The sequence below is a fragment of the Vulpes lagopus genome, chromosome 6 (assembly GCF_018345385.1).
Source record: "Vulpes lagopus strain Blue_001 chromosome 6, ASM1834538v1, whole genome shotgun sequence".
NCBI classification, from domain to species: domain Eukaryota; kingdom Metazoa; phylum Chordata; class Mammalia; order Carnivora; family Canidae; genus Vulpes; species Vulpes lagopus.
The window spans coordinates 30,334,105-30,357,375 of record NC_054829.1 but is presented as its reverse complement, the minus strand read 5'-3'; the positions used below and the strand labels follow the sequence as shown (position 1 = coordinate 30,357,375).

Sequence of the window (23,271 nt, the reverse complement as noted above, 5' to 3'; positions counted from 1 at the left end):
AAAGAGCCAGGTGCTCTCCTTGATGGTTTATAGAAACTTAGAAATAACATTCCCTTAGGTACAATGGTGCCTTAAGTGTGGCCAGCTGACAGTGGTGATCCTATGATGGCTGGGTGACCTCTTACGGGCACCAGTCTCTTCGTCTGTGAAATGGAGAGGGTCCCACCTTCGTCACCGGGTCATCGTGAGTATTCTGAGATCTTGCTTTGGCACAGTGCCTGTTGCATGGTAACACACATTCTATTCACCATGTTTGCCTCCTTTTCTGCTGAGGGCAGACACGGCGGTCTAACGAATCCCCCTCCCTCACTATCCGGGTCCCTGCTGCAGCTGCAAACAGGGCAAGAGGCTTCCGAGTTGATGGAGTCTCAAGGGTAATGGGTATGCTGACAAGAATGGACACCCAGCAGCAGCCAGGGCCCATACTCTGCGTCTCCCCTGCCCCCTCGGGGCTGCTCAGCACAGGCTCTAAAGAGGGAGGCAGCCACACACTTCTGGGGCAGGACGGTCATCCTTGTTGGGCCTGTCTGGGGTCTTTTCTCCTTCACAGCCCTGGTGAGCCGTCCCCTGCATGCACCCTGGCCAGGCCTTTCGAGAGCCCCTGGTGCCAGCAGCCAGCAGCAGTGCCTGTGAGAGGGGCGGGGTGAGGTGGGTGCCTGGAGTGGTGACCAGCACTGGACTTTCCGTACTTTATTTCCTATCTCTCCCAACAGTGCAGCAAGTTAAGCGCTGTCAATGCCCCTTGAGGAAACAGGATAGGAATATGCCCAAGCCACTCTCCTAATAGGTGACTCTCCTAACAGCTTTTGAATGCAGGTTACCTAGCTCCAGAGCTAGGATCCCACCCAGACTATATGCCCTTTTCCCCCTGTTATCCATCCCCACATCAAATGCACAGGGGCAGAGTGTTCCCTGGGGCCTCTGGGAGTGCCAAGGGCACGTGGCTTTGCCCAACTGCTGGCTTCAATGGCTTCAAAAGAGAAAGGGAGGTGACGGAGAACAATGCCACATTTTGAAAGAAAGTGCCCAAGGAACCAGCAGTCCAAAAAGGCACACTTGGAGGGACCTTGGAGGTCATCTCCGCGCATCTCTCCTTCTCCAGAGGACAAAATGGAGGCCCCAACCTGGAGGTGAGGTCCCAGCCTACAGAACTTCTGACCACCCTGTAGACCACCTAGGGTGCTCAGAAGCCCTGCACAGGCGCCCAGACACTGGCATAGGGAATGGACTCAAATCCAGCCCACCTCTTACCTGCTGTATAAGAGTTTCCCCAAGCCCGGGTCTGCAGGCTGTGGCGCTTCAGAGATCACATATGTGAGGAGCCAGCTCAGCAGCTGGCACCTGCTGGGTGCCCAGTGAACTACAGCGACTATCACCACTCTTGTTCAATGGATGCTGGGCAACACCAAGTTTCTTAGGTGTTGCTTTGATTCTATGATTCTACGGTTCCATTCCTAGGACCAGAGAGAAAACAATGCTCACTGTCATATCTGAACACTAAATGCCATCTCGGGGAGGGCTGAGCCTCAGCCATGCACCTATTTAGGATTCAAATCTGGAAGAAAGCCCATGGGCTGTAGGTAAGGTGACAGCCCGTATTCCCAGGCTCTTGCGATGTACCTGTGGCTGGAGACCCCATCACCTAACTCCTGCCTAGGTCAAATTTCTGTTGGCCAAATGAGCATGGTAATGACCTGCCTCCCGACCCCTGCCCCCACCCTGGCCCTGCCCTGGGGAAAGTTTACTGCGTCTACCCTAAGGGAAGACTGGCTGTGAAGTCTAACATCACAGAGAAGTTATGGGGTTTTTCTGGTGGTGGTGGCATGGGTGTGTGTGTTGGGGGACAGCCTTCTCTTTGGGACAGAGCTCCCAGGAAGTGACAGTTGGTACAGCGCTATAGCATCCTCACCACTGACCCCTGAGGAGGAAGAGAAGAGCCATGTAGAAATCCTGCCAAATTCCAGCTTCTGCTTCCCTCCCTCTCTTCACACAGTCCTCCTCCTTCTAGAACCATCAGAAAACCCATCAGTCTGATTTTGGTTTCCAGCTCCACCCCCACCCCCACCACCCCCAATGCCTAGGGGTGAGTTTGGAGCTCCTCACTAGGAGTTGATGTAATGTCTTTGGATCCCACATCCTCTCACCTGGTTTTCCCAAGACCAGAGGCAACTACATATGCATAGGCCAGGCCTGGCTGAGGGAAGCAGCCAGTGGCAACAGAGGGCCATTCCCCAAGTCTTTCCACTTCGCTGGCCTGAGGGCCTGTGTGGAAGTGGGGACTCCAAGAAGGCAGTTCCCGTACCTTTTCTTGATGTTTGGAAATGCCTGTGGGGCCCAACTCTTAAGCAGCAAGGTTTTTCTCACTTCTCATGGAGGACATGGCCACCGGATCAGCTCCATGATTCCAGTGGAAACCAGGCTATGGCTTAACAGTGGTTTTCTCCATCTGTGGGAGTGAATCCTGCCCCTACTGCAGTCTAATTAAACTCCCCAGGCAAGAGACACCCAGGAGGGCAAGGCTGGCCCACAGCTCCAGGGCCAGTGGCATCTCCACACTCAGGCCTCGGATTCTCTGCTACTCTTTTTGAGACCCTCTTTGTACACTCCTTTTCCAGGGTCGTATTCTTGGTGGGGTTATTTTTGGACGTGTCTACGTGTCCTCGAGGTTCATGTTCTGAGTGAGGAGGAGGGTACTGCAGTGCCAATGATGATCTTTCTGCAGCAAAAACTCATTAGGCTTTTCCTTCCTTCATTTTATTTCTTTCCAATAGCAACATAATGAGGGTCTATTACATGCATGGGTCAGTCCTTCATGCTGGAGAAACAGGGAAAAAACAAGTGGTGCAGATGGAGGTGGTTGGGGAAGGCATGCGCGGTGACCTCACCTTTGCCTGATACCTGAGGCAGCTTCATATTTAGAGTCAGGGACCTTATGTGGGCCAGGACCCTCCGTGAGAGCCAGTGTCCAACAGCAACAGCAAGAAGTAAGCTCCCTGCCAGCTCTGCCCCTGGCATTCCAGGGCTCAGCCTGCCCAAGTCAAGCCCCACCAAGCCCTTTCCAGCATCCTGGGCCCCAGCAATGCCAGGCAGCTCTCTTTTCTGGAGCACATCAAGTACTGCCATCCTCTAGACCTTTGCTCTGGCTATTCCATGCATCTAATGCTTACCCTGCCCTCCCCCTGCCCCGCCTCTTAAGAATTTATTCAAAGGTTTGTCCACCTCCTGTGAGAAGCCTTCTCTAAGACTACCTCGCCATACGGTATTTATTCCTCTGTGCCCGACACTGTGCTGCTCTCCTAGAACTAATTCAGCCCACCTTGCCTTCTGCTCTGAACAATGCCTCCAGGGCTGGGGCAAAATCTCCGTGATTTCTGTGTCCGTCTCTCACCACCGTGTTTTGCACTTTGTGGAAAGTGCAAACGGAGAGGTGGCTTCTCGGCTAGGCTCTGCCCACTAATTAGTAGTGTGTGGCCTCGGGCCAGTCTTCCAGCCTCCTCTGGCCTCCTTCCTCCCTAGACAAATAGCGGTGATGATACCCCGCGGTTGTTCAGAGGACAATGAAAGGTCTGGAGGGAAGCCTCAGGAAAGCTGGGAGCCCCGGGCCAAAGGAAGCTGTGGGGCAGCGGTACCCCCATCTTTCTTTCACTGGCTGTGAAGCAGAGCCCCATCCCTTCCGCTCTCTGCGATCGTCAAGTGCACCGGCTGCCAATCCTTCCTCCGCGCGGGCCCGGGCCGGCTCGGCATCCGAGGCTGCGGAGGGTCCCCGTGCAAACTCCAGACTGTCCTCCGCCCAGCCGTCCCTTCCCGAGGCCTCGCCGCACACACCTTGAACCCCGCGCCGGAACGCACTTGCGAGCGCAGCCCGGGCTGCAGCCGGTGACTCAGGGCCGCTCGGGCCGGCGCGGGTGGAGGGAGGCGGGGCCGGCCAGGGCCGCGCGGGGGCAGCCGCCGGGCGCTCGGTCGCGGAGCGGTGGGAGCAGAGGCCGGCTTGGCCCGTCGCCATTCCACCGCGGGCGGGCGGCTCTCGGGGCCTTGCTCCCGCGCCGCTGGGCACCCGCCGTGCTCCTCTCCCCGCGCGCGGCGGCCCCGCGGCCCGGCGGGGGCTGGAGCGCGGGGCGGGCTCTGCGCGCGAATGAATGGGCGCCCGGGGGACGCGCGCTCAGGCTGAAGGGCATTAGGACCGTGAGGATCGCTCCGCGCTCCTGTCTCTCCCTATCACCCCCCACCCCCCACCTCTCTCCCTTTTCTGCTCTGCAGGACTGAGCAGCCAGGCGCGAGCGAAAACAAACAGCTGGGGCTGCGAGCGCCCCCACTCCGGCCCCCAGAGCAAGCCGGCCCGCGCCCCCACTCGGGGCGCCCGCCCGCCCACCATGAGGAAGATCCGCGCCAATGCCATCGCCATCCTGACCGTAGCCTGGATCCTGGGCACTTTCTACTACTTATGGCAGGACAACCGAGCCCACGCAGCATCGTCCGGCGGCCGGGGCGCGCAGAGGGCCGGCGGGAGGCCGGAGCAGCTCCGCGAGGACCGCACCATCCCGCTCATTGTGAGTACGCCCCGCGCGCAGGGCGGCCGGCGGGGAGGCGCGCGCGTCCGGAGCCCCGCGCGGCTGCGGAGGGCCGGGGCCGGGGGCTGCGTGCCCGCCGCGCGCTGCCGGCTTTGTATTTGTTGGAGCATTCCTGCCCGTTGTTATGGCAACCCCTGCCGGGCCGGCCGGGCCGGGGCGCGCGGACGGAGGGAGGGTGACAGCGGGTGGGGGCTGGGAGAAAGTGCTGCAAGTTTGGTGGGCCCGGCGTGCGCGCGCGACTGGGAACGTGGCTCCCGGAGCGCTGCGCCGCGCCGCGGGGGCCGGGCCGGGCCGGGGCCGGGGCGGGGGCCGGGGCCGGGGCCGGGGCCGGGGCCGGGCCGGCCGCACCTCGCCTGCCCCAGGAAGGCGGCGGGACCGCGCGCACGGCGACCCGGCAGTGGGAACCCCGCGCGGCGGAGCGCGTAGGTGGCCGCGCGCACCCCTCTCTAGTCTCCGGGGGCAGAGGACGTGGGGTGGGGGCGCTGGGCAAGGGAGGGTCGCTAGGGGCTGAGCCCGGATCAACTTGAACTTGCTTCTTTGGCGCGGAGGACCGACTCCCCCACTCGCACGCGCGGCATTCGGCATGCTCCGGGTCCTGTGCGCGCCCTTCACCCCAACACGAGGGTCCGCGGCGGCGGCGAGCCGGCGGTGTGTGCGCTCGGGCCGGGAGATCTCCTCTCTCGAGGTCAGCCCCGCGACGCGCGAGCAGGGAAACAAAGGTGGCGGAGCGCGGCGGGGGCCTCCGCGCCTCTGCCCGGGCCCTAGGCGCTCCGGGGACCAGAGCTGGGCGTGCGGAGCCCCCTCCGCCCTGCAGGGGGCGTCCCTGCCCCCGCCTCCGCCCGGGCCCGGGTGACAGCCTCGTGGGGCAGGGGCACCTGTTGAGGCTGGAGGGGCGGGCGGGCCGCGCTCTCCCGACCCGGGCCGGTGGCGGCCGAGAGCCTCGGGCGACCCTGGGACACGCTGCCAGGCTGGGGCGGCTGGGCCAGAAGCGCCCCGGGAAGGAGGAGGGGGAGCAAAGCGCGGGGCCCAGTGTGGGCCTCCCAGAGTGGAGCTGGGGGGCCGTTCTGATGGGAAAGAGCTGGGCCCCGGGAGGGAGGAGCGTGGAGCTCCCCCGGGAGGTGCAGGTCCAGGAGGGCGAAGGCTCGTGTGGAGTAGGATCTGGGATATTTCTGCAAAGGCAGCTGAGCCCCGGGAATATGGTGGAGGCGGGTGTCGGTGTGGAAGCGTTCTTATATTCCCAACCTGCCCCAGATGCCGTGTCTTCTTACCCCCCTTCCTCCCCCGGGAAGAAGTAAAAAAACCTCTGCAAAGGAACCGCATTTCCTAGCTTTGCCTGCGGCGACCTTGGGGTTTATGGGTTTTCCCCAGCCCCCCCCCCCCATTCCCAGATCCCTGGCCTGTTGAACTCCGGGGATGAGCCTGATCAGACGGAGTGTTCCCTTTTGAGCTGAGGGTCCCTGTCACCAGGAACAGTTTCCAGAGCACTTGAGGGTATTTGGCCCCAAAGGCCGATGAGGATAAAGCCTCCCGTGTGAAGACCCCAGGGTATTGGGATCTTGGCAGGCTGACAGCTTGGAGTGGGATCTGGCCAAACCAGTAGTGGCCCCAGGCGGCAGGGAGCTTCCACAGGCGGGGCCCCTACGGGCTGCCCGCCGGCTCCTACAGCTCCTACACCGACAGGGCCGGCCAGGTCTTGGCGGAGGCGGGCTGGCCAGGCGGTCTGTCCTTCGGTGACGGTGACAGTGTCGGTGATGTGTTGGGAGGAGGGTCTGAGCCCGAGGGGGAGGAGGAGGGGAGCTTCCAGGGGAGAATGAAAGGGGAATGCCAAGGAACGAGCACAGGGTGACCGCTCCTCGGAGCAGCGCCGGAGGCCGGGTCTTCTCACGTGTGTCTCTTCTTCAGAATCCTGACCTTGCTCTTGGGCCTCTCTTCACTCCTCCTTAGCCTGCGACATCTGCCAGAAAGGCCACTCAGACTGAGAACCCTGGCGTGGCTGGGTGGGCCCTGCTGGAGGCATGTGGCACTTGTTTGGAAGGGTGGAAATTGGAGGTCCTGGGGGCGCTCCAGTGAGCATCCTCTGGCCCGCTCCTTGTTCCCGTGGGGTTTGACTTGCTGCAGATTGGAACAGGGCTGTGAACTGGAAGCTAAGTTTAAAGTGTGAAGGATTATGTGGAAGATCCCAGGGAGCCAGGGAGGACCTGTGCAGGAAGAGGGAGAGTGGGAGTCCCCGGGAGTGAGGGGAGTGAGCCGCAGACAGTCCTCTGGCCCCCGGGGGGCATGGCCAGCTCCCTCTCTGTTAAGTTTGAGCCCTGGGTGTCTGTTTCATGAGCACCGGTCCCCACACCTCCCTGGATACAGCCTTGCATTGTCTTCCTACCTCCTGAGGTATTTGACTTCTTGACGATTCTTAGTCATATACGCTGTCACACAGCGACTATGCTGGAAGCTTCTTACATCTCCATACTGATGCACACAGCAAGACTTAATAAGTACTTGTTAGGCGAAAGAAGTCGGATTTCTGCCCATCTCTGGGAGTAGCCAAGCTTCATACCTGCCTCCCCCGCCCTCGACTATTTTGTTCCTGGCTTCAACCTGACTATAGGGGAATACATGTTCATCTTCTCCAGAATTTGAACTCTGTGTCCAGTCTAAAAGAGGCAGGTGCAGCTGAGCTTTGCTTGCTCCCGGAACGCTGTGGTGAACCTCTCCCTGGTCTTCTTGCCATTCCAAAACACGTCCCTGTCTAGTTGGGCCAGGACGCTGCATGTGGGTTTTCAAATTCTTAGGGAATGATGTGGCCAGCCCTGCTGACAGAGGTTGAGAAAATTCAGACAAGCGTCATCATCACTCCCCTGGGGAATCAGAGAGCAGGGCTGGGAAGGGGGGGTCTGCATAACAGCCTGGGCCAGGGGGGCAGCTCTGCCTTCACAATGTCTGGGCTATTCGAAGCCAGCCAAGTTGCTTCTAGACCTTGGAGGCGCCGTTTGGCATTGTGGGGTGTCGGCATAGCAACCGTATGGCCCGGATTTCTCAGGGAGGTCCTGATTTTTAATACTCTGTCCTGCTGTCAGCCCGTGTGTCACAAATTTTGATGTGAAAAACTGGTTACGGAACATGTAAAAACTACAGGGAGATACTGACTCCATCCCTAAATGGCTGCTTACAATGTGGCAGCGTTTGTGATTTTTCCATGCTGTATTTTCTGGGCAAGGCATGCATGTGGGGAAATCCACTTGAGTCCACATGGATGCACGCTGGCCCTGGACAGCAGCTAATGCGGGCGGCGGAGCAGACACGGCCGGCCTTCAGTCTTCAGACCTCACAGTTGGGAAGAACATTTGTGATTGGTTTGGCACTCAGGTTTTCCATATGCTAGTTCTCTAAGAGGCATGGGTGGGATGCTAAGGTGCCACACGGAATTTCACTTTGCAGACATATTTTTAAAAGACTGTCCATTATGAATGTTTTCGGATAGAGGTACTCATTTGCAACACTTCCTGTTTGGAACTGTTAAAGTCTTAGGCATGAGTTTTCTTAGACTAGGGTTTTCTTAACCTACAATTGCAATACTGCTGATGACCGTGGACAAAATATGTGTATGTCTGGACCTTGGTTATTTTATGTCAAATTGGGGTTAAATGATTTGTCAGGTTTGTTGATCCTTAGACAAGCTAATGAGAACTTCATTTCTAGAAGCAAATAGTGGCTTTTTTTTTTTTTTTTTAATTCATGAGAGACACACAGAGAGAAGTAGAGACAGAGGCAGAGGAAGAAGGAGAAGCAGGCTCCTCTAAGGGAGCCTGATGAGGGACTCGATCTCAGGGCCCCGGGATCATGACCCAAGCCAAAGGCAGAGGCTCAACCACTGAGCCACCTAGGCACCCCGCAAATCAATGGCTTTAAGGGAATTTTCCTGAAAGGTGTTAGGTTTATTGCTTGCGGAGGGACAGTCCTCTGTCAGGAGAAGGTCCTGCAATGACACCCTCCACTGCCCCCGGCCCTGCAGGGATCCCTGCTCACCTCTCAAGAGAGGACACAGATTTGGTGCTTTTTTGGTACTATTCTCTGAGAGCAGGGACTTCAATCAGATCTGGATAGGTTTATATTTTATTTATAATGTGTGCATTTCGGAACTGTGGGAATATGCTTTGCCTAAATGACAGAAAATGATTTTATATTTCATTTGTCTAGGTGCCACACACCAGAAAGAGGGTGGGGAGAGAGATGTGTGAACACCCACAGCTCCCCCTTGCCAAAATGCTCAGATGGGCAGGGCCTGGTCTCCCGTCACTGTCACTGGGGCCCCATCCCGGGTCATGTTGAAGCCTGCCAATAGGACCTGCCAATAGGGACAGCACAGAGGCGCCAGGACTGGTAAAGGCCTGACAGGCCAAGAGTCCCCTCCCTGAGAGGCCTGAGGCCCAAGGTTCCAGGATTCGTTTTACGGTGATGCTCACTCTTCTGATGGGCCCTATATTTCTGTGTAGTAGCAGCAGTTTCGCCACTGGCTGCTCCAGGCATTGGGCCTGTCTTTCTTCTCTGGCTCGCAGAGTTTATCAGCTCTGCAAGCAGAAGAAGCCCTCAGGTCTGGAAATGTCATTTCAAGAGATGTGGAGGGCACTGGCAGGCAACGCAGGGTAGAACCACCCAGGAAGCTGTCTTGCTGTAGCAGAGGAAACCACCCGGGGGGTCAGAGGTGAGCCTGTATCGGAGCAGTTCATTACAGTTAGAAGATTGAAGATTTAGCCCCTGTCTGCTTCTGGAGAAGACCTGAAACACCTTCCCTGTGACTTGGGGGCAAAGACATAAGGAGGCTAACTAGATGGGAAACCCAGGGCTTCTGAGAGGAGCAGGGAGCAATGACTGGAGTCACTGATGATCAGGCCTGGGCAGCAGTTGTGTTCACTGAATCAGACAGTTTGCGCAGTACACTCACAGGCGGTGTGCAACTGGCTCTGGAAACGGTCTGCAGGGGCTTGGTGTCTCTCCGCAAAACAGATACTTGTGCTCTTTGATCTGTACCTGTGGGGCCTCTGTGATAGCCGTTGCCTCTGTATTTTTATGGAGGCCACATTCATTGGATACTTAGATGTCTCGCAAACTTTAACCTCTCTGATTCCCTCCAACAACCTAACAAGGTAGGTGCCATTACCAGGTCCAGTGAACATATGAGTAAACTGAGGCTTACTCATCCATGATCAGGCAACTAAGAAGTGCCTTTAAAAGGAGGTGTTTCTGTTTCTGTTTCTTTTTTTTTTTAAGATTTATTTATTTATTCATGAGAGACAGAGAGAGAGAGAGAGGCAGAGGGAGAAGCAGGCTCCATGCAGGGAGCCCAACGTGGGACTCGATCCCCGGTCTCCAGGATTCCGCCCTGGACTGAAGGCGGCCCTAAACCGCTGAGCCACCGGGACTGCCCAGTGTTTCTGTTTCTGCGGCCCATGTTATGTCTTCTTTCCCTTGAAGCATCGTTAGGGCAAGATCCAAGTCTGACGTACCTGCGTGTCCTTCCTGGATCCTAGATCAGCATCTTGCTTTGGGTTTACTCCATCAACATTTGTGGGGGGAAGAAATGCAAAAACCATATAGACCAAAATGTTAGCAGTAGGAAAGTAGAGTTATGGATAATCTCCCCTTCTGTCTTTTGGCTTTTTCAGCATTTTTTTTTTTTTTTTTTTTTTTTTTTTGGTTAAGTAGGCTCCATGCCCAGGGTGGGGCTTGAACTCATGACTGTGAGATCAAGATCTGAGCCGAGGTCAAGAATCAGATGCTTAACTGACGGAGCCACCCAGGTGCCCCTCACCTTTTTTTTTTTTAAAAAAAGATTTATTTATTTATTTTAGAGAAAGAGAGAGCAAGCATGATAGGGGGCAGAGGGAGAGGGAGAAAGAAACTCAAGCAGACTCTGAGCTGAGCGCAGGGCCAGATGCGGGGCTCGAACCTATGACCCTGAGATCAGACCTGACCCAAAACCAAGAGTCCGGTGCTTTAACCAACTGCACCATCCAGGCACCCCTCAACATTTTTATAATAAACATCTCTTAACATTACAATGATAAAGCCCATCAGGATAATTATTTTTAAAAGTATTCAGTGACTGAATAGAATCACTCTTGATTCCTCAATGAAAGTAGACTTCTTAACCATGTCTCACACTTCTGAATCTCCCATCAGTGCTTAGCATTGAGCCAACAGAAGAAGCAGCAGACTTATGGGACTTATTCTGTAGGGTGTGAAGGAGTAGAACTGGGGCCAGTGAGTAGAAGTTGCAGAGAGTGAGAAGGAAAACTTTGTCCCTGAACCATCCATCACTGGGATAGTCCAAAGCTGGCCAGGGTTTCTTTTCTCGCGCCCGTCAACAGGTCAGTGCTTCCTTCCAGCAGCAGTTGCAAGGGGGTGAGAAGAGGCTTGCTGTCCCACCCATCCCCTAAGACATCAGGCAGCTCTGTAACAGGGTTTGAAATAGGGTCCAATTTTTGCACCCCGAGAGACCTGGCGCCCTGGGAAGCAGGGCTGGCTGAGCACACGGACGCAGGCCAGGGAGGAGGATGACTAAAGGACCCATAACTGCTGCTGTGCTGTCCCCTCCCTGTTCCTTTGGAGCCGCCAAACAGGGAAGCAGACGGGGCCAAGGCTGGTCAGAGGCAAAGCTGCAAATAGCAAACATCTTTAGCGTCTTTCCTGCTCTTCAGAACGAGGCGCACAAAGCTTTGCTGCCCGACTGAAGCCCAGTCCTGCCTATCTCCCCCACACCCTGAATTTCAGCTATACCCTGTAAGAGTATCTGGCCAGAGACAGAGTGACCACCCGGAGGACTTTTGTGAACACATCAGAATAGGTAGGAGTGGCAGGCTGGAGTATTTTGGAACAGTGGGGGCAAATGGAAGAACCCTTTTTGATTATACTCCCTAAGCAAGATAAGGCTCGGGCCACATTTCAGAGACACGGAGGCAAGTCTGCCCCAGGTATACCCTTTCTGCTCCTCTGGACCCATCAGGAAGAGCTCCAAGTGTAGCTCAAGGGCAGCAGTGCCTCCTTCCTGCCATCCCACGACCGAGGTGTGGCTGCGTGTACAACACGAGCAACATTGTCTCAGAGCTCAGAGGTGGGGGACATCTCTTGGCATGCTCAGAGCGTGAGATCTGCCCTTCTGGCACTTGCAAGGCCAGGACCAGCAGAACAGAGTGGCCCCAGATGGAACAGATGTTGGCCACCGGGGATGAAGGTATGGGGGGATGGAGAGATGGTGTGGAATGAAAACCAACTGACCCACTTCTAGGGCTCAGCCTTGCCCTCAAGGGGCTATGTTTTCTTAGGTGAGGCACTTCCTTTCTCTGAGCCGTAGTCTCCTCATCTGTTAGATGAGGCTTGAACTTAGGATCTCCGAGGTGCCTCCCAACTCAAACCATCTTTGATTTTGTTGACCTGCTTCTGTAGAAGTAAGGTGGCCCCAAGCATAGCTGAAGGGCTGAAAGTGTTTAGATGAAGGAGAATAAGGCCAGAGGGTGAAGTGTACAAAGACCCAGACCACTGGTGTTCAGTAGAGTGGGAAACCTTAAAATTCTCACAAAGAATAAACTGGACCTACTCCTTCCCCACTCTCTTCCCTTGAAACACTGTCTAATGGAGCTATGCAGCTTCCCTTCTGCTAAACTAGAAGCCTAAAATGCTTGTGGATGTGTCTGGGGATGCTCAAGACACACATGTAGAAGAGTTTATGGGTGGACTCCAGACATCAGACTAGAAGGAAGCTACAAAGATCCCTGAGCAGAGAACTAATAGTCCTGCACCCTTGGACTTAACCCAGAAGACAGGTGTGGAATTGCCCTTAGGCCACAGCCTGGAAACAAACATTGTAAAAATCAGCTTAAGTACATCAGAGGGTTGGCCATCTCCTGGCAACCTTTAGGTTTTCCTGCATTACGAATACAGCAGATGAGAAGAAGCAAGATGAGAGAATTGCTAGGAGCTGCTGCTATACTGAGAAGGGACAGTTGACAGCAAAAGACCAACCAGAACGTGCCATAGGAGGTTGGAGCACCACCCCCCCTTCCCCAACAAGCACACGCTGGTCAGAAGTGCCGGTGGCATCATTTAGTCCTTCACTTAGCCGTTATTTACTGAGCACTATGTGTCAGGACTGTTCCAGGCTCTGGGATAACAATATGGGTAAAAGCCCTGCTCTTGAGGGGCTCACATCCTTGGGGGAGAGACAGACCATAAACAGATAAATATACAATGCATTGCATGGGCAGGAGAGGGGGGGAAGAGCACGAAAATAAAATCAAGCCACAAAAGGGGACAGAGAGCTGAGAAGGATGGCCAGGAAAGGCCTCTCGGGTAAGATGGTGTTTGAGCTGTGGCATGAATGGAAAAGAGAGAATCATACAGGCATCTAGCGGGAGAGTGTTCCAGATGACCAGGGCCCAGAGCACAATCTCTGCAGGGTGTGCGCTCCTTTCGCTTGGCCAGAGGGTAGGCTCAGCCAGGGTAAAAGTGGCCCAAGGTGGAAGTCCAGATCATTAGGCCTGTAGGCTGTGGTAAAGAGGGCTCAGAAACATGTCCCTGAGTCATCAGGAAGTGATAAATTACACTCAGTGTACCGGTTTGGTACGTCAGCAGACTGTCATTCAGTTCAGAAAATTTTCCAGAAATATGATCAAATATAATAGGAAGTGTTGATTCTTAAAGCGGTAAACCTAAGTTCTTTGAAAAATATTCTATGGCTGGAACACTTCATTTCCTTATAATGTGAGATCAATGAGGTACTTGTGTGTTCTCTCTCTCTCTCTCTCTCTCTCTCTCTCTGGCTGGTGAGGGGGAATGGAGGGTGCTGGTGTCTGAAGAGATTTAAAAGACAAAAGATAATAGGGCCCTTGTTGAAATGCTGGAGTGAAGCAGGCTGGGGGAGGGCTCCGTCTCGTCTCGAGGGAAGAGTTCCTAGGAGGGAGGACCCTCTGCGGAGTACCTGATGGACCCCGGCCCTCCGTTGCCCCGTCCCACTCCTCGTGTCCTCCTTGTGCATTTGGGACTCTGGAAAGGACGTTTTCTGGCCGTGCAAGAACTTGGAAGTCTTGTCCTTCGTGTATAAACCGATTCCCCTTCGGTGGCAGCAGAACCCCGAAGGCGGGAGCATCCGGGCCTTCCCTCCGACACCGGGTGGGCACCCAGGGCCTGGCAGGATCAAGGACCCCCACGCAGCCCGCTGTCAGGAGGCAGTGCCTTCAGGAGCGACACGGCCCCGCCCCGGCCTGTCTGCCACTGTGTCCGCTGCCGCTCAGGTGGCTTCCCCTGTGTCCCCGGAAAGCTGCCGGCGCTCCCTCGCCGTGGTCCAGGTCACACGCGCTCCATTACAGACAGTCAGTCATGCCCCTTCAGATGCTGCTTCTCAGAGTTCAGATTTTCATCCCTTTATCTTTTCCCAGCGGTGCTGGCTTTTAGCTTCTTTCAACCAACTGTTGGGGAGTATTTCTGACGTTCCCGGGGCTTTCATTTCAGGGAGCTCTGGCCCTGGGAGGTCGTGGCCAGAGGGGACCCGTGTGGCCGCGTTGCCAAGTCTGCATCCATTTGGGGGTGGGGGGTCGCTTCTGGTGCCTCAGTCTGTGACCGGATTCCTTGCTTCGAAGCCATCTTTTCCCCTCCCTGTGAAATTCCTCACTAGGGAGTGGGACAGGGCAAGGTTGAGGGGAGCAGCATGACAGGTTGGGGGCATTATCTCAGGGGTTGGGATGGAGCCCTGCCCGAGGCTCAGGGAGAAGGGGCATGTGATCCATTAGTGACGTCTGCGATGGTGCCTTTTTTTTTTTTTTTTAAGATTTTATTTATTTATTCATGATAGACACAGAGAGAGGGGGAGGCAGAGACACAGGCAGAGGGAGAAGCAGGCTCCATGCAGGGAGCCCGACACGGGACTCGATCCCGGGGCTCCAGGATCACGCCCTGGGCCAAAGGCAGGCGCCAAACCGCTGAGCCACCCAGGGATCCCCGGTAGTGGTGCCTTGAAGGAGCCAAGTGGTAGGATTGAGCCCCATCCCCTAAACAGTTCACCAACCTGAGGCCAGAGGGAGAGAGGAAGCCAAGGGACAGAGCAACACACTGCAGGGGCCAGGGAAGGTGATGGGAGTCTTTTGGAGGCATAAACCAAAAGGAGTTTGCCAAGTAGAGATCAGAGGCTCTCCATGGTAATGTTTTATTACAGCCTTGGTGCCACCTTGTAGGGGCATGAAAATGGCAGGGACTGTCTCCAATACATGGAAAGAAAATGGCTTGGGACGCCTGGGTGGCTCAATGGTTGAATGTCTGCCTTTGGCTCAGGTCATGATTCCAGGGTCCTGGGATCGAGTCCCACATCAGGCTCCCTGCAGGGAGCCTGCTTCTCCCTCTGTCTGTGTCTCTGCCTCTCTCTTGGTATCTCTCATGAATAAATAAATAAAATCTTAAAAAAGAAAGTGGCTTGCCCCTGAGTGTACCCCAAGATTGCCAACCCCTGGTTTTTTGCATAGCAGAGAACACCACATCACCTACTCAGGCCTCCCAGGTAAGCAGGGTCCCTGAACCATGCCTGTGCGGGGGCTGGGAGCCAGGTGGGGGTGGGCCAGCCCAAGAACTGCAGAGCACGGAGCCTGGGAGATCCAAAAGGCTGAGATGGAGCACCGCTGAGGTCAAGCCACGCAGAGAGAGTTGGAAAGGGCCTGGGCCCGGTCAGACAGTGAAAGTGGTTATGAGGTGACACACCTGAATGAGAGTCTTTTGTTTTTTTTTTTAAGATTTTATTTATTTACTCATGAGAGACACACACAGAACAGAGAGAGAGAGAGAGGCAGACACACAGGCAGAGGGAGAAGCAGGCTCCATGCAGAGAGCCCAATGTGGGACGCCATCCTGGGACTCCAGGATCATGGCCGGGGCCAAAGGCAGGCACTAAACCGCTGAATGGATCCCTGGGATCCCTGAATGAGAGTGTTCTGAAGAGTCAGGCCACAGGGACCCTGAGCAGAGTCACAGGGGCTCTGGTGGAGGACAGCACCTGCCCTCAGGCAGTGAGAACCTTGCACAGTCCAGATGTGCACTGACCAATATGTGGCCACCAGCCACATGTGGCTACTGAGCCCTTGATGTGTGGCCAGTGTGACAGGAGGAACTGAGGTTTAATTTTATTTAATTTTAGTTGATTTAAATTGAAAAGCAGACGCTCATTTCCATTATTGATAAACTTTTAAGAGTGTTTAGAAGAACTGAAATATGTGGAATCTACATTTTCAACTGTAAATTTTATGAAATCTCAATATGGATCAAGTATTTCTGCTGAAAATTTAGTGTCTAAGTTGAAATGTGCTGTCAATGTAAAATACACTGGATTTCAAAGATTTAATAAAAGAAAAGATGAAAATATCTCACCAGGGGTGCTGGGTGGCTCAATTGTTGAGTGGCTACCTTTGGCTCAGGTTGTGATCCCAGGGTCCTAGTATAGAGCCCCGTGTAGGGCTCCCTGCTCTGCCGAGAGCCTGCTTCTTCTTCTCTCTCTGCTCCCCCCGCCCAGCTTGTGTTTACTCTATCTCAAATAAATAAAATCTTTTAAAAAAAAAACCTCATTAATATTTTAAAATATTGACTAGACTATGTTTTGAAATGATAATACTTGGAGATATTAGGCTAAACAATATATATTATTAAAATTAATTTTACCTGTTTTTTTTTTTTACTCTTTTAATGTGGCTACTAGATATTGTAAATTCTCTATGTGGCTAGCATTCTATTTCTTTGGGCTGTGCGGGTCCTTACACATGTTCATGACATGTAACTTGTGTATTACTTATTTAATGCTGTGTAACAAATCACCCTAAAACTTGAATAGCTGAAAACAACCCTAAGCATTTATTCTCTCTCATTGTTTCTGGGAGTGGCATGGCTCCGGATTTCTCAGTGAGGTTGTAGCCAGATGTCAGCTGGGGCTGCAGTCATCCTCTCTAAAATGCTAAGAGGTTGTTGGCAGAAGATTTTATGTAAAGAATGTGACAGATTCCTAGTTTACCTTGACTTCAGGCTAAGTCTTTTCTGGTCGAACTGCTGCAGAGTCCTTGGTTCCCAATGCACAGTTGTCTATGGGCACAGGACACCTCCCAGCATGGGCCTTCGTCCTCATACCTTCATTAAAACCAAGGTCAATGTTTTCTTGCAGCCTCTTCTCTTTTCAAAATCCCTTCTAAGCTCTCACTGTGATGAAAATGGGTTTTGGGTAGGAGGGGTAGGAGCAGTGGAGGTGGGGAGCCTTTTACTCCCTTGGAAAGTAGAGGGATTAGTTCCAGTCTGTTGCTTTTAGTGTTTCGTCTTTATCCTGTTAGAGCCAGAATGATAAATAGGTCTCAGCTCCACTGCCAGCCCAGAACCTGTGGAAAGGCAGCCTGCAGCCTTGCAAGGAGAGTGGGAAAGAAGCGATTGATTAGCCATGTCTGTAAAGGGCATGGACTAGGACTGTAGAACTTGTGCTTTGTATATCCCGGTCCTGCCCTGATGAAGTCGTCTTCTTTGAGAATTTTTCCTCCACTTTAAAGATCTGACATGTTTTAAGAAGATGGCCAATTTGAGGTACCTGGGTGGCTCAGTGGTTGGGCGTCTGCCTTTGGCTCATGATCCTGGGGTCCTGGGATCAAGTCCTGCATAGGGTTCTCCAAAGAGAGTCTGCTTCTCCCTCTGCCTGTGTCTCTGCCTCTGTGTCTCTCATGAATAAATAAATAAAATCTTAAAAAAAAAAAAAAAAGAAGTTGGCCACCTTGAAGAAGCAGGGATGAGGTTTGCATGGAGTCAAGAGATGTGAAGAGGGGAAGTTGGTCATCTCAATGGATCAGAATCCTAACCAAGGAGATGTGAAGCTCCTTGAGCTTTAAAACACTGTGCAGACTTTTAGCAACACGTTTTCACTGACTCAGGAGAGGTGAGTTGGCTCTGGTCTGGGACCAGTCTACTGGCAGCATGGATGCAGAGCTGTAAATCCAAGGAGGAGGCTGTAAACCTGGAGGATTGGGGAGAAAAGAAGAGGCTCAATTCTTTTCCTTTTTCTCCCCATCTTCCCTCCCTTAAAAGTGGGCTCTGTGAACTTTAGAATGTTTTCTGCTTCTTTTTTAAAGATTTTATTTATTTATTCATGAGACACAGAGAGAGAGGCAGAGACACAGGCAGAGGGAGAAGCAGGCTCCATGCAGGGAGCCCGATAGGGGACTCGATCCCAGGACTCAAGGATCACACCCTGAGCTGAAGGCAGATGCTCAACCATTGAGCCACCCAGACATCCCCATTTTCTGCTTCTTGATGCCACATTTCTGGTTATAGCTTTGTTCAGGATGCAGCATGAGAGTGGTCAGGAGCACAGCCCCTGGAGTCACACCATGTCAGTGTTCATGTCCCAGCTCTGCTGCTTCCTGCAACTTATGTAAACATGCTATGCCTCAGTTTTCCTATATGTGCAATAGAGATACTAGCATTTCCCATTTCCGACAGTTGCTATGAACATTAAATGAGTTAATGCCCATAGGGTGTTTGGAATCATGCCTCCCACATAGTTAAGTGCTACACTAGCGTTAGTGTACAAGTTAGTAACTACAATGTAAATTGTCATCATTTGTTAGCTTGTGTATTACATATTTAATGCCGTGTAACAAATCACCCTAAAACTTGAATGGCTGAAAACAATGCTAAGCATTTTTTTCTCTGTCATTGTTTCTGGGAGTGGCTTGGCTCCAGATTTCTCAGTGAGGTTGTAGCCAGATGTCAGCTGGGGCTGCAGGCATCCGAAGGAGCAGGAGTGAGGGTGGCTCTGTCACATGGCGGCTGACTGGTGCTGGCTGCTGGCCAGAGACCTTGGTCCTTCTCTGTAGGATCTCTCCATGTGTCTGCTTGAGTGTTTTCATGGTGCACTGGCTGGCTCCCCCTGAAGCAAGCCATCCAGGAGACCAAGACGGATATTGCAAAGACTTCTTGACGTAACCTGGGAAGTCACACAAGCAAAGTAGTGATGTGATCCAACTCACATTTTGAGGGATGTCTGTGGCTGCTAGTTTGAGAAAAGACAGGGGAAGGGCAAGGTCACAAGCACTTTCTGACTGCCTGGTATGTACCAGAACCCTACCAGTTGGGTTTCATATACTTTCCCTTTCCCTACTATCCATCGTAGCAGGCTTGTGGCCTGAGTATTACTACCCTCATTTTACAGATAAGGAACCTGACACAGAGAGGGCAGGTTACCTGCCAACAGAGCCATGATTCACCTGGGCTGGCCTGGCACCAAAGCAAGGGGAGATGCACAACCTCTCAGGATGCCCACCTCATGATGGTATGGCTTACAAGGGAAAACAGACTTGACAAGGGTCTTAATTCCTGTATTTCTTGAAGTCAGGATGAGGAACCTGAGAAGGCCAAGAGACACTCACAGGTCAGACAAGGGAGGGGAGTGGGGCCCCAGTGATCTTGGCAACGGCCAGAGCTGGGGGGGATGATCAAGGGGCTGGGGCAAGGTTTGGAGAATTATATGGGCCAAAAGATATGCGTTGGGGAGAGTGCCCACACTTGGCTTGGCTCTCCAAATTAGCAGAACTTCTGAGGTCAGGGAAGCCTTGGTGTTACCTGAGCCCTAGGGATTTCCATGTAGAGGGAAGGCTCTCCCACCTGGCAGTAGTAAAATCAATTAGCTTGACCAGGATATATCTGTACAAATGGAGCTTAAAAACATGATATTAAGGGCACCAGGGTGGCTCGGTTGGTTAAGTGTCAGACTCTTGATTTTGGCTCAGGTCGTGAGCCAGGGGGTTGTGGGATCGAGCCCTGAGTCAGGCTCCCTGCTGGGCATGGAGTCTGCTTAAGATTCTCTCTCTCCCTCTCCCTCCGCCCCTCACCCCCTGCATGGACTCTCTCTCCCTCTAAAAAACAAAACAAAAAATCCCACCTGATGTCAGAGGGGGGATTGGAGATGATTTTTTATGATACTTTTATACAAATTTGAATAGTACAGTTGTGTCTATTGTTCCTGACTGTAATTTGTGTATGTGGGCATATGTAGCTCAAAGTGTAACAAAGAGGATGCACAGCACACTCAGAGAAGTGAATGTTCCTGGAGAGAGACGGAGGAGGGGACCAACAGGGAGTTTGACTTTATTTGCATATTTTGGTTGTTTTTTGAAAAGAGAGGCTTGAAGCCAATCTGACAAAAAGTTAACAAGTTGTTAATTCTGGTAGCTGTGCAGGTGATTCCTAGTCTTTGTACATTTTGGAATTAAAAAAAAAAAAAGACCTTAAATCAAAAAACATTTTAAAAGGAAAGGAAAGGAAAGAAAGAGCTAGTGCCCCGAGGTTGCTGGGTCTCAGCTGCGTGAAGATGGAGAAAGAGGGTAGTAGAGGACTGAAAGCAAGATACCTGCACCCCAGGCCCCCAGAAGGCCTGTCACCCACGCAACACTGTTTTCACTTGCCTGGAGGGCAGCAAAGCAATTCTCGATCCTCAATTCTCCGGGCCCAGGTGTGTCTTCTCTACCTGAAGATCGACCCAGGAGGGACTGGCATTGAGGGTAGTGGTGGTAGAGACAGCACTCTCTCCAACAAAATCCCAAGTGTTGGGGGTGCAGGAGCTGGAGGCAAAAAAGGGTCAGGGAGGGGATGCCGGGAGCCCAGGCAAGACAGATTGAGAGCTAGGGCCTGGGAGTTCCATCTATGAAAGGACATTAAGAGTAAAAATGAATGCCTCTTCACCTCTGTCAAGGGTGGAGGGGATGACAGTCTTTTGATAGATCAAAGTCATGAGAGTTTTCTTTATTGTTCTTTTCTTTCCCTTTAGACATAATACATGTTTAATATACAAAAGACGGAAAATAGAAAAGGAGGTGAAAATCACCCCAAATCCTACCATCGGGCTTACTATTATTAACATTTTGGTGAATAATCAATTCAGATCCTTTTTGGTGGGTTTTAAAAAATGAAATCATACATTTTATACTGTTTTGTAACTCAGTTTCTTTTTCCATTTAAGACTGTATCATGAACACCTTTCTCTGTCATAGTCTTCTTCCAAATATTTTTAAATGGCTTGCCTAGATTTTCATTGCATGAATATTCCATAGATTATATTATCACAGTTCATGGACACTGGAGATTAAGTTAGTTTGGATAATACAAAATTGTTGTTTTTAGGTAAAACATGGTCAACTCTTGGCAGTTTCAAATGGTTCAACCAAATATGTTTTCCAGTTTTTCATTTTTATAAACAATACAACAGTGAACATCTCTGTAGGTGCACCTTTACACATACACATAGGCTCAATTAATTCCTTAGATAAAATCCTGGCAATGGAATTGTTGAACAAAATATCAAAAATTCTAATAAAGACAGAATCAGATAGGGCTGGGATTAGGAAGCACTGAGTGGGATGAGTGGTATAAGTCAGGGCCAGATTTGTCCATATCTCAAATGTTAGTTTTTGTTCATTCTGGATATTTTGCAGTAATTTTGATTTAAAAATATTACTTTAAAGTATCTATCTTGGGGATCCCTGGGTGGCTCAGCGGTTTGGCACCTGCCTTTGGCCCAGGGCACGATCCTGGAGTCCCAGGATCGAGTCCCACGCCGGGCTCCCGGCATGGAGCCTGCTTCTGCTTCTCCCTCTGCCTGTGTCTCTGCCTCTGTGTGTGTGTGTGTGTGTGTGTGTGTCTATCATAAATAAATAAATAAATCTTTAAAAAAAATAAAATAAAATATCTATCTTGGGGGCGCCTGGGTAGCACAGTTGGTTAACCGTCTGCCTTCGGCTCAGGTCATGATCCCAGGGTCCTGGGATCAAGTCTCGTGGTTGGGCTCCCTGCCATGCAGGGAGTCTGCTTCTCCCTCTGCACCTCCCGCACTTGTTCACTTTCTCTCCCTCCCTCTTTCTCAAATAAATAGATAAAAATCTTAATAGAGTATCTATCTCGGGGTGCCTGGCTGGCTCAGTTGGTAGAGCATGTGAGTCTTAGTGGTTAGTTCAAGCTCCACTTTGGGTGTAGAGCTTCCTTTTAAAAAGTCTTTTATTTTTTTAAAAAAGGATTTTATTTATTTATTTATTTATTTATTTATTTATTTATTTATTTATAAGAGAGAAGTGTGTGTGTGTGTGTGTGTGTGTGTGTGTGTGTGTGTGAAATAGCATGAACAGGGGTGGGTCAGAGGGAGAAACAGACTCCCTGCTAAGCAGGGATCCAGACTTAGGACTTGATCCTGGGACTCCAACCTGAGTCGGAGGCAGACCCTTAACCAACTGAGCCACCCAGGCGCCCCCCCCACACACACACACACACGCAAAAAGTCTACAATTTTTTTTAAGTAGGCTCCGTACCCAGCATGGAGCCCAGTGCGTTACTTGAACTCATGACCCTGAGATCAAGAGCCGGATGTTTAACTGACAGAGCGACCCAGGCACCTCCCAAAATAAAATCATTAAAAAAAATAAATTAAAATATCTATCTTGGTTCTGGAGTTTGTGTGGTGCCCCCTTGCATTTTGCACTCAACATAAGGGCCTCACTACCTCCCCCTGCTCTGGCCCCAGATAGCAATATATTGTTTCCCTCGTGGAGTTGTCATGGTGAGTGAGGCTTTACTCAGAACAGCGTCCAGAGTAAGTGCACTCAGTAAGTGTTAGGTTTATCTCCTCTCAGAAAACATTTGTCATCCAGCATATGACAAGCTCTAAGCTAGAAGCTGGGATGCCAGGGTGAGTAAGACCCAGTTCCTGCCCTCAAGCTGCTTGGGAGTGTAAGGGGGCCGGCCGGGGTGAGGAAGGTGGTGGGTGCCATTGCAGGGCGTGTGTTGGGTACAGCGAAGTCTTTGCCCCATACACTGAGGGGTGATAATGTGGGCGCATGCTAGTTGCACATGAAGCAAAAGGCGCATCCTGCAGGAGGTGCGCCCCGAGCCAACAGGCAGCATGGGAAGCCCAGTTCCAAGCCATTCTGCTAGGAAAGTCATAGCCTGGAATGGGAGGAGGGCCAGGCCAAGAATGAGCCTGGGTGACGGTGGGGAGACCCTGGGCTCCTGGGATTGTGCCCAGAGCCCCATATCTGTTCCCAAGTCACACTGACTACAGGGAGGCCAGCCTCCAAAGGTCTGCTCGCAGTCTGGAGGGCCACTTTTCCTGTGTAACAGAAAAGGGTGACATGGATGCCCAACATTGATTTCTTCTTATTTTTTTATTTTTTAATCGTGGTGTGATATACACAGCATGCACTGTACCATGTTTACTATGTTTAAGGGTACACGGTGTCATTAAGTAGCATTAACACTCACATGGTTGTACATCCATCACCACTGTCCATCTGCAGAACTTTTTCATCATCCCAAACCCAAATGCTGTCCCTGTGAACCACTAATGCCCCAACCTCTCCTTCCCCACCATTCTACCTCCTTTTCTATGAATGTGCCTATTTTAGGTGCCTCATATAAGTGGAATCATAGGTACTTGTCTTCTTGTGACTGGCTTATCTCATTAGCATAATGTCCTCACGGTTCAGCCGTGTTGTAGCACATGTCAGAATTTCCTGCCCTTTAGAGGCTGAATAATAGTCCATTGTATGCATATACCACATTCTGCTTATCCGTTCATTCAAGGAGGGTACACTTGGGTTGTTTCTACCTTTGGGCTGTTGGAAATGATGAAGCTGTCAACATGAGTGTATAAATATCTGTTTGA

The 23,271-nt window shown here is 52.0% G+C and overlaps 1 protein-coding gene across 1 annotated transcript in view; it reads left to right on the top strand.

Moving 5' to 3' along the window:
- The first annotated feature begins 3,916 nt into the window (after positions 1-3,916).
- Positions 3,917-23,271, top strand: part of GALNT16 (polypeptide N-acetylgalactosaminyltransferase 16) — a 91,777-nt gene continuing 72,422 nt past the window's right edge. The window contains exon 1 of the mRNA XM_041759598.1: positions 3,917-4,547. Coding sequence (XP_041615532.1) covers positions 4,371-4,547 — 177 coding nt within the window. The 5' untranslated portion in view covers positions 3,917-4,370. The remainder of the gene's footprint in view (positions 4,548-23,271) is intronic.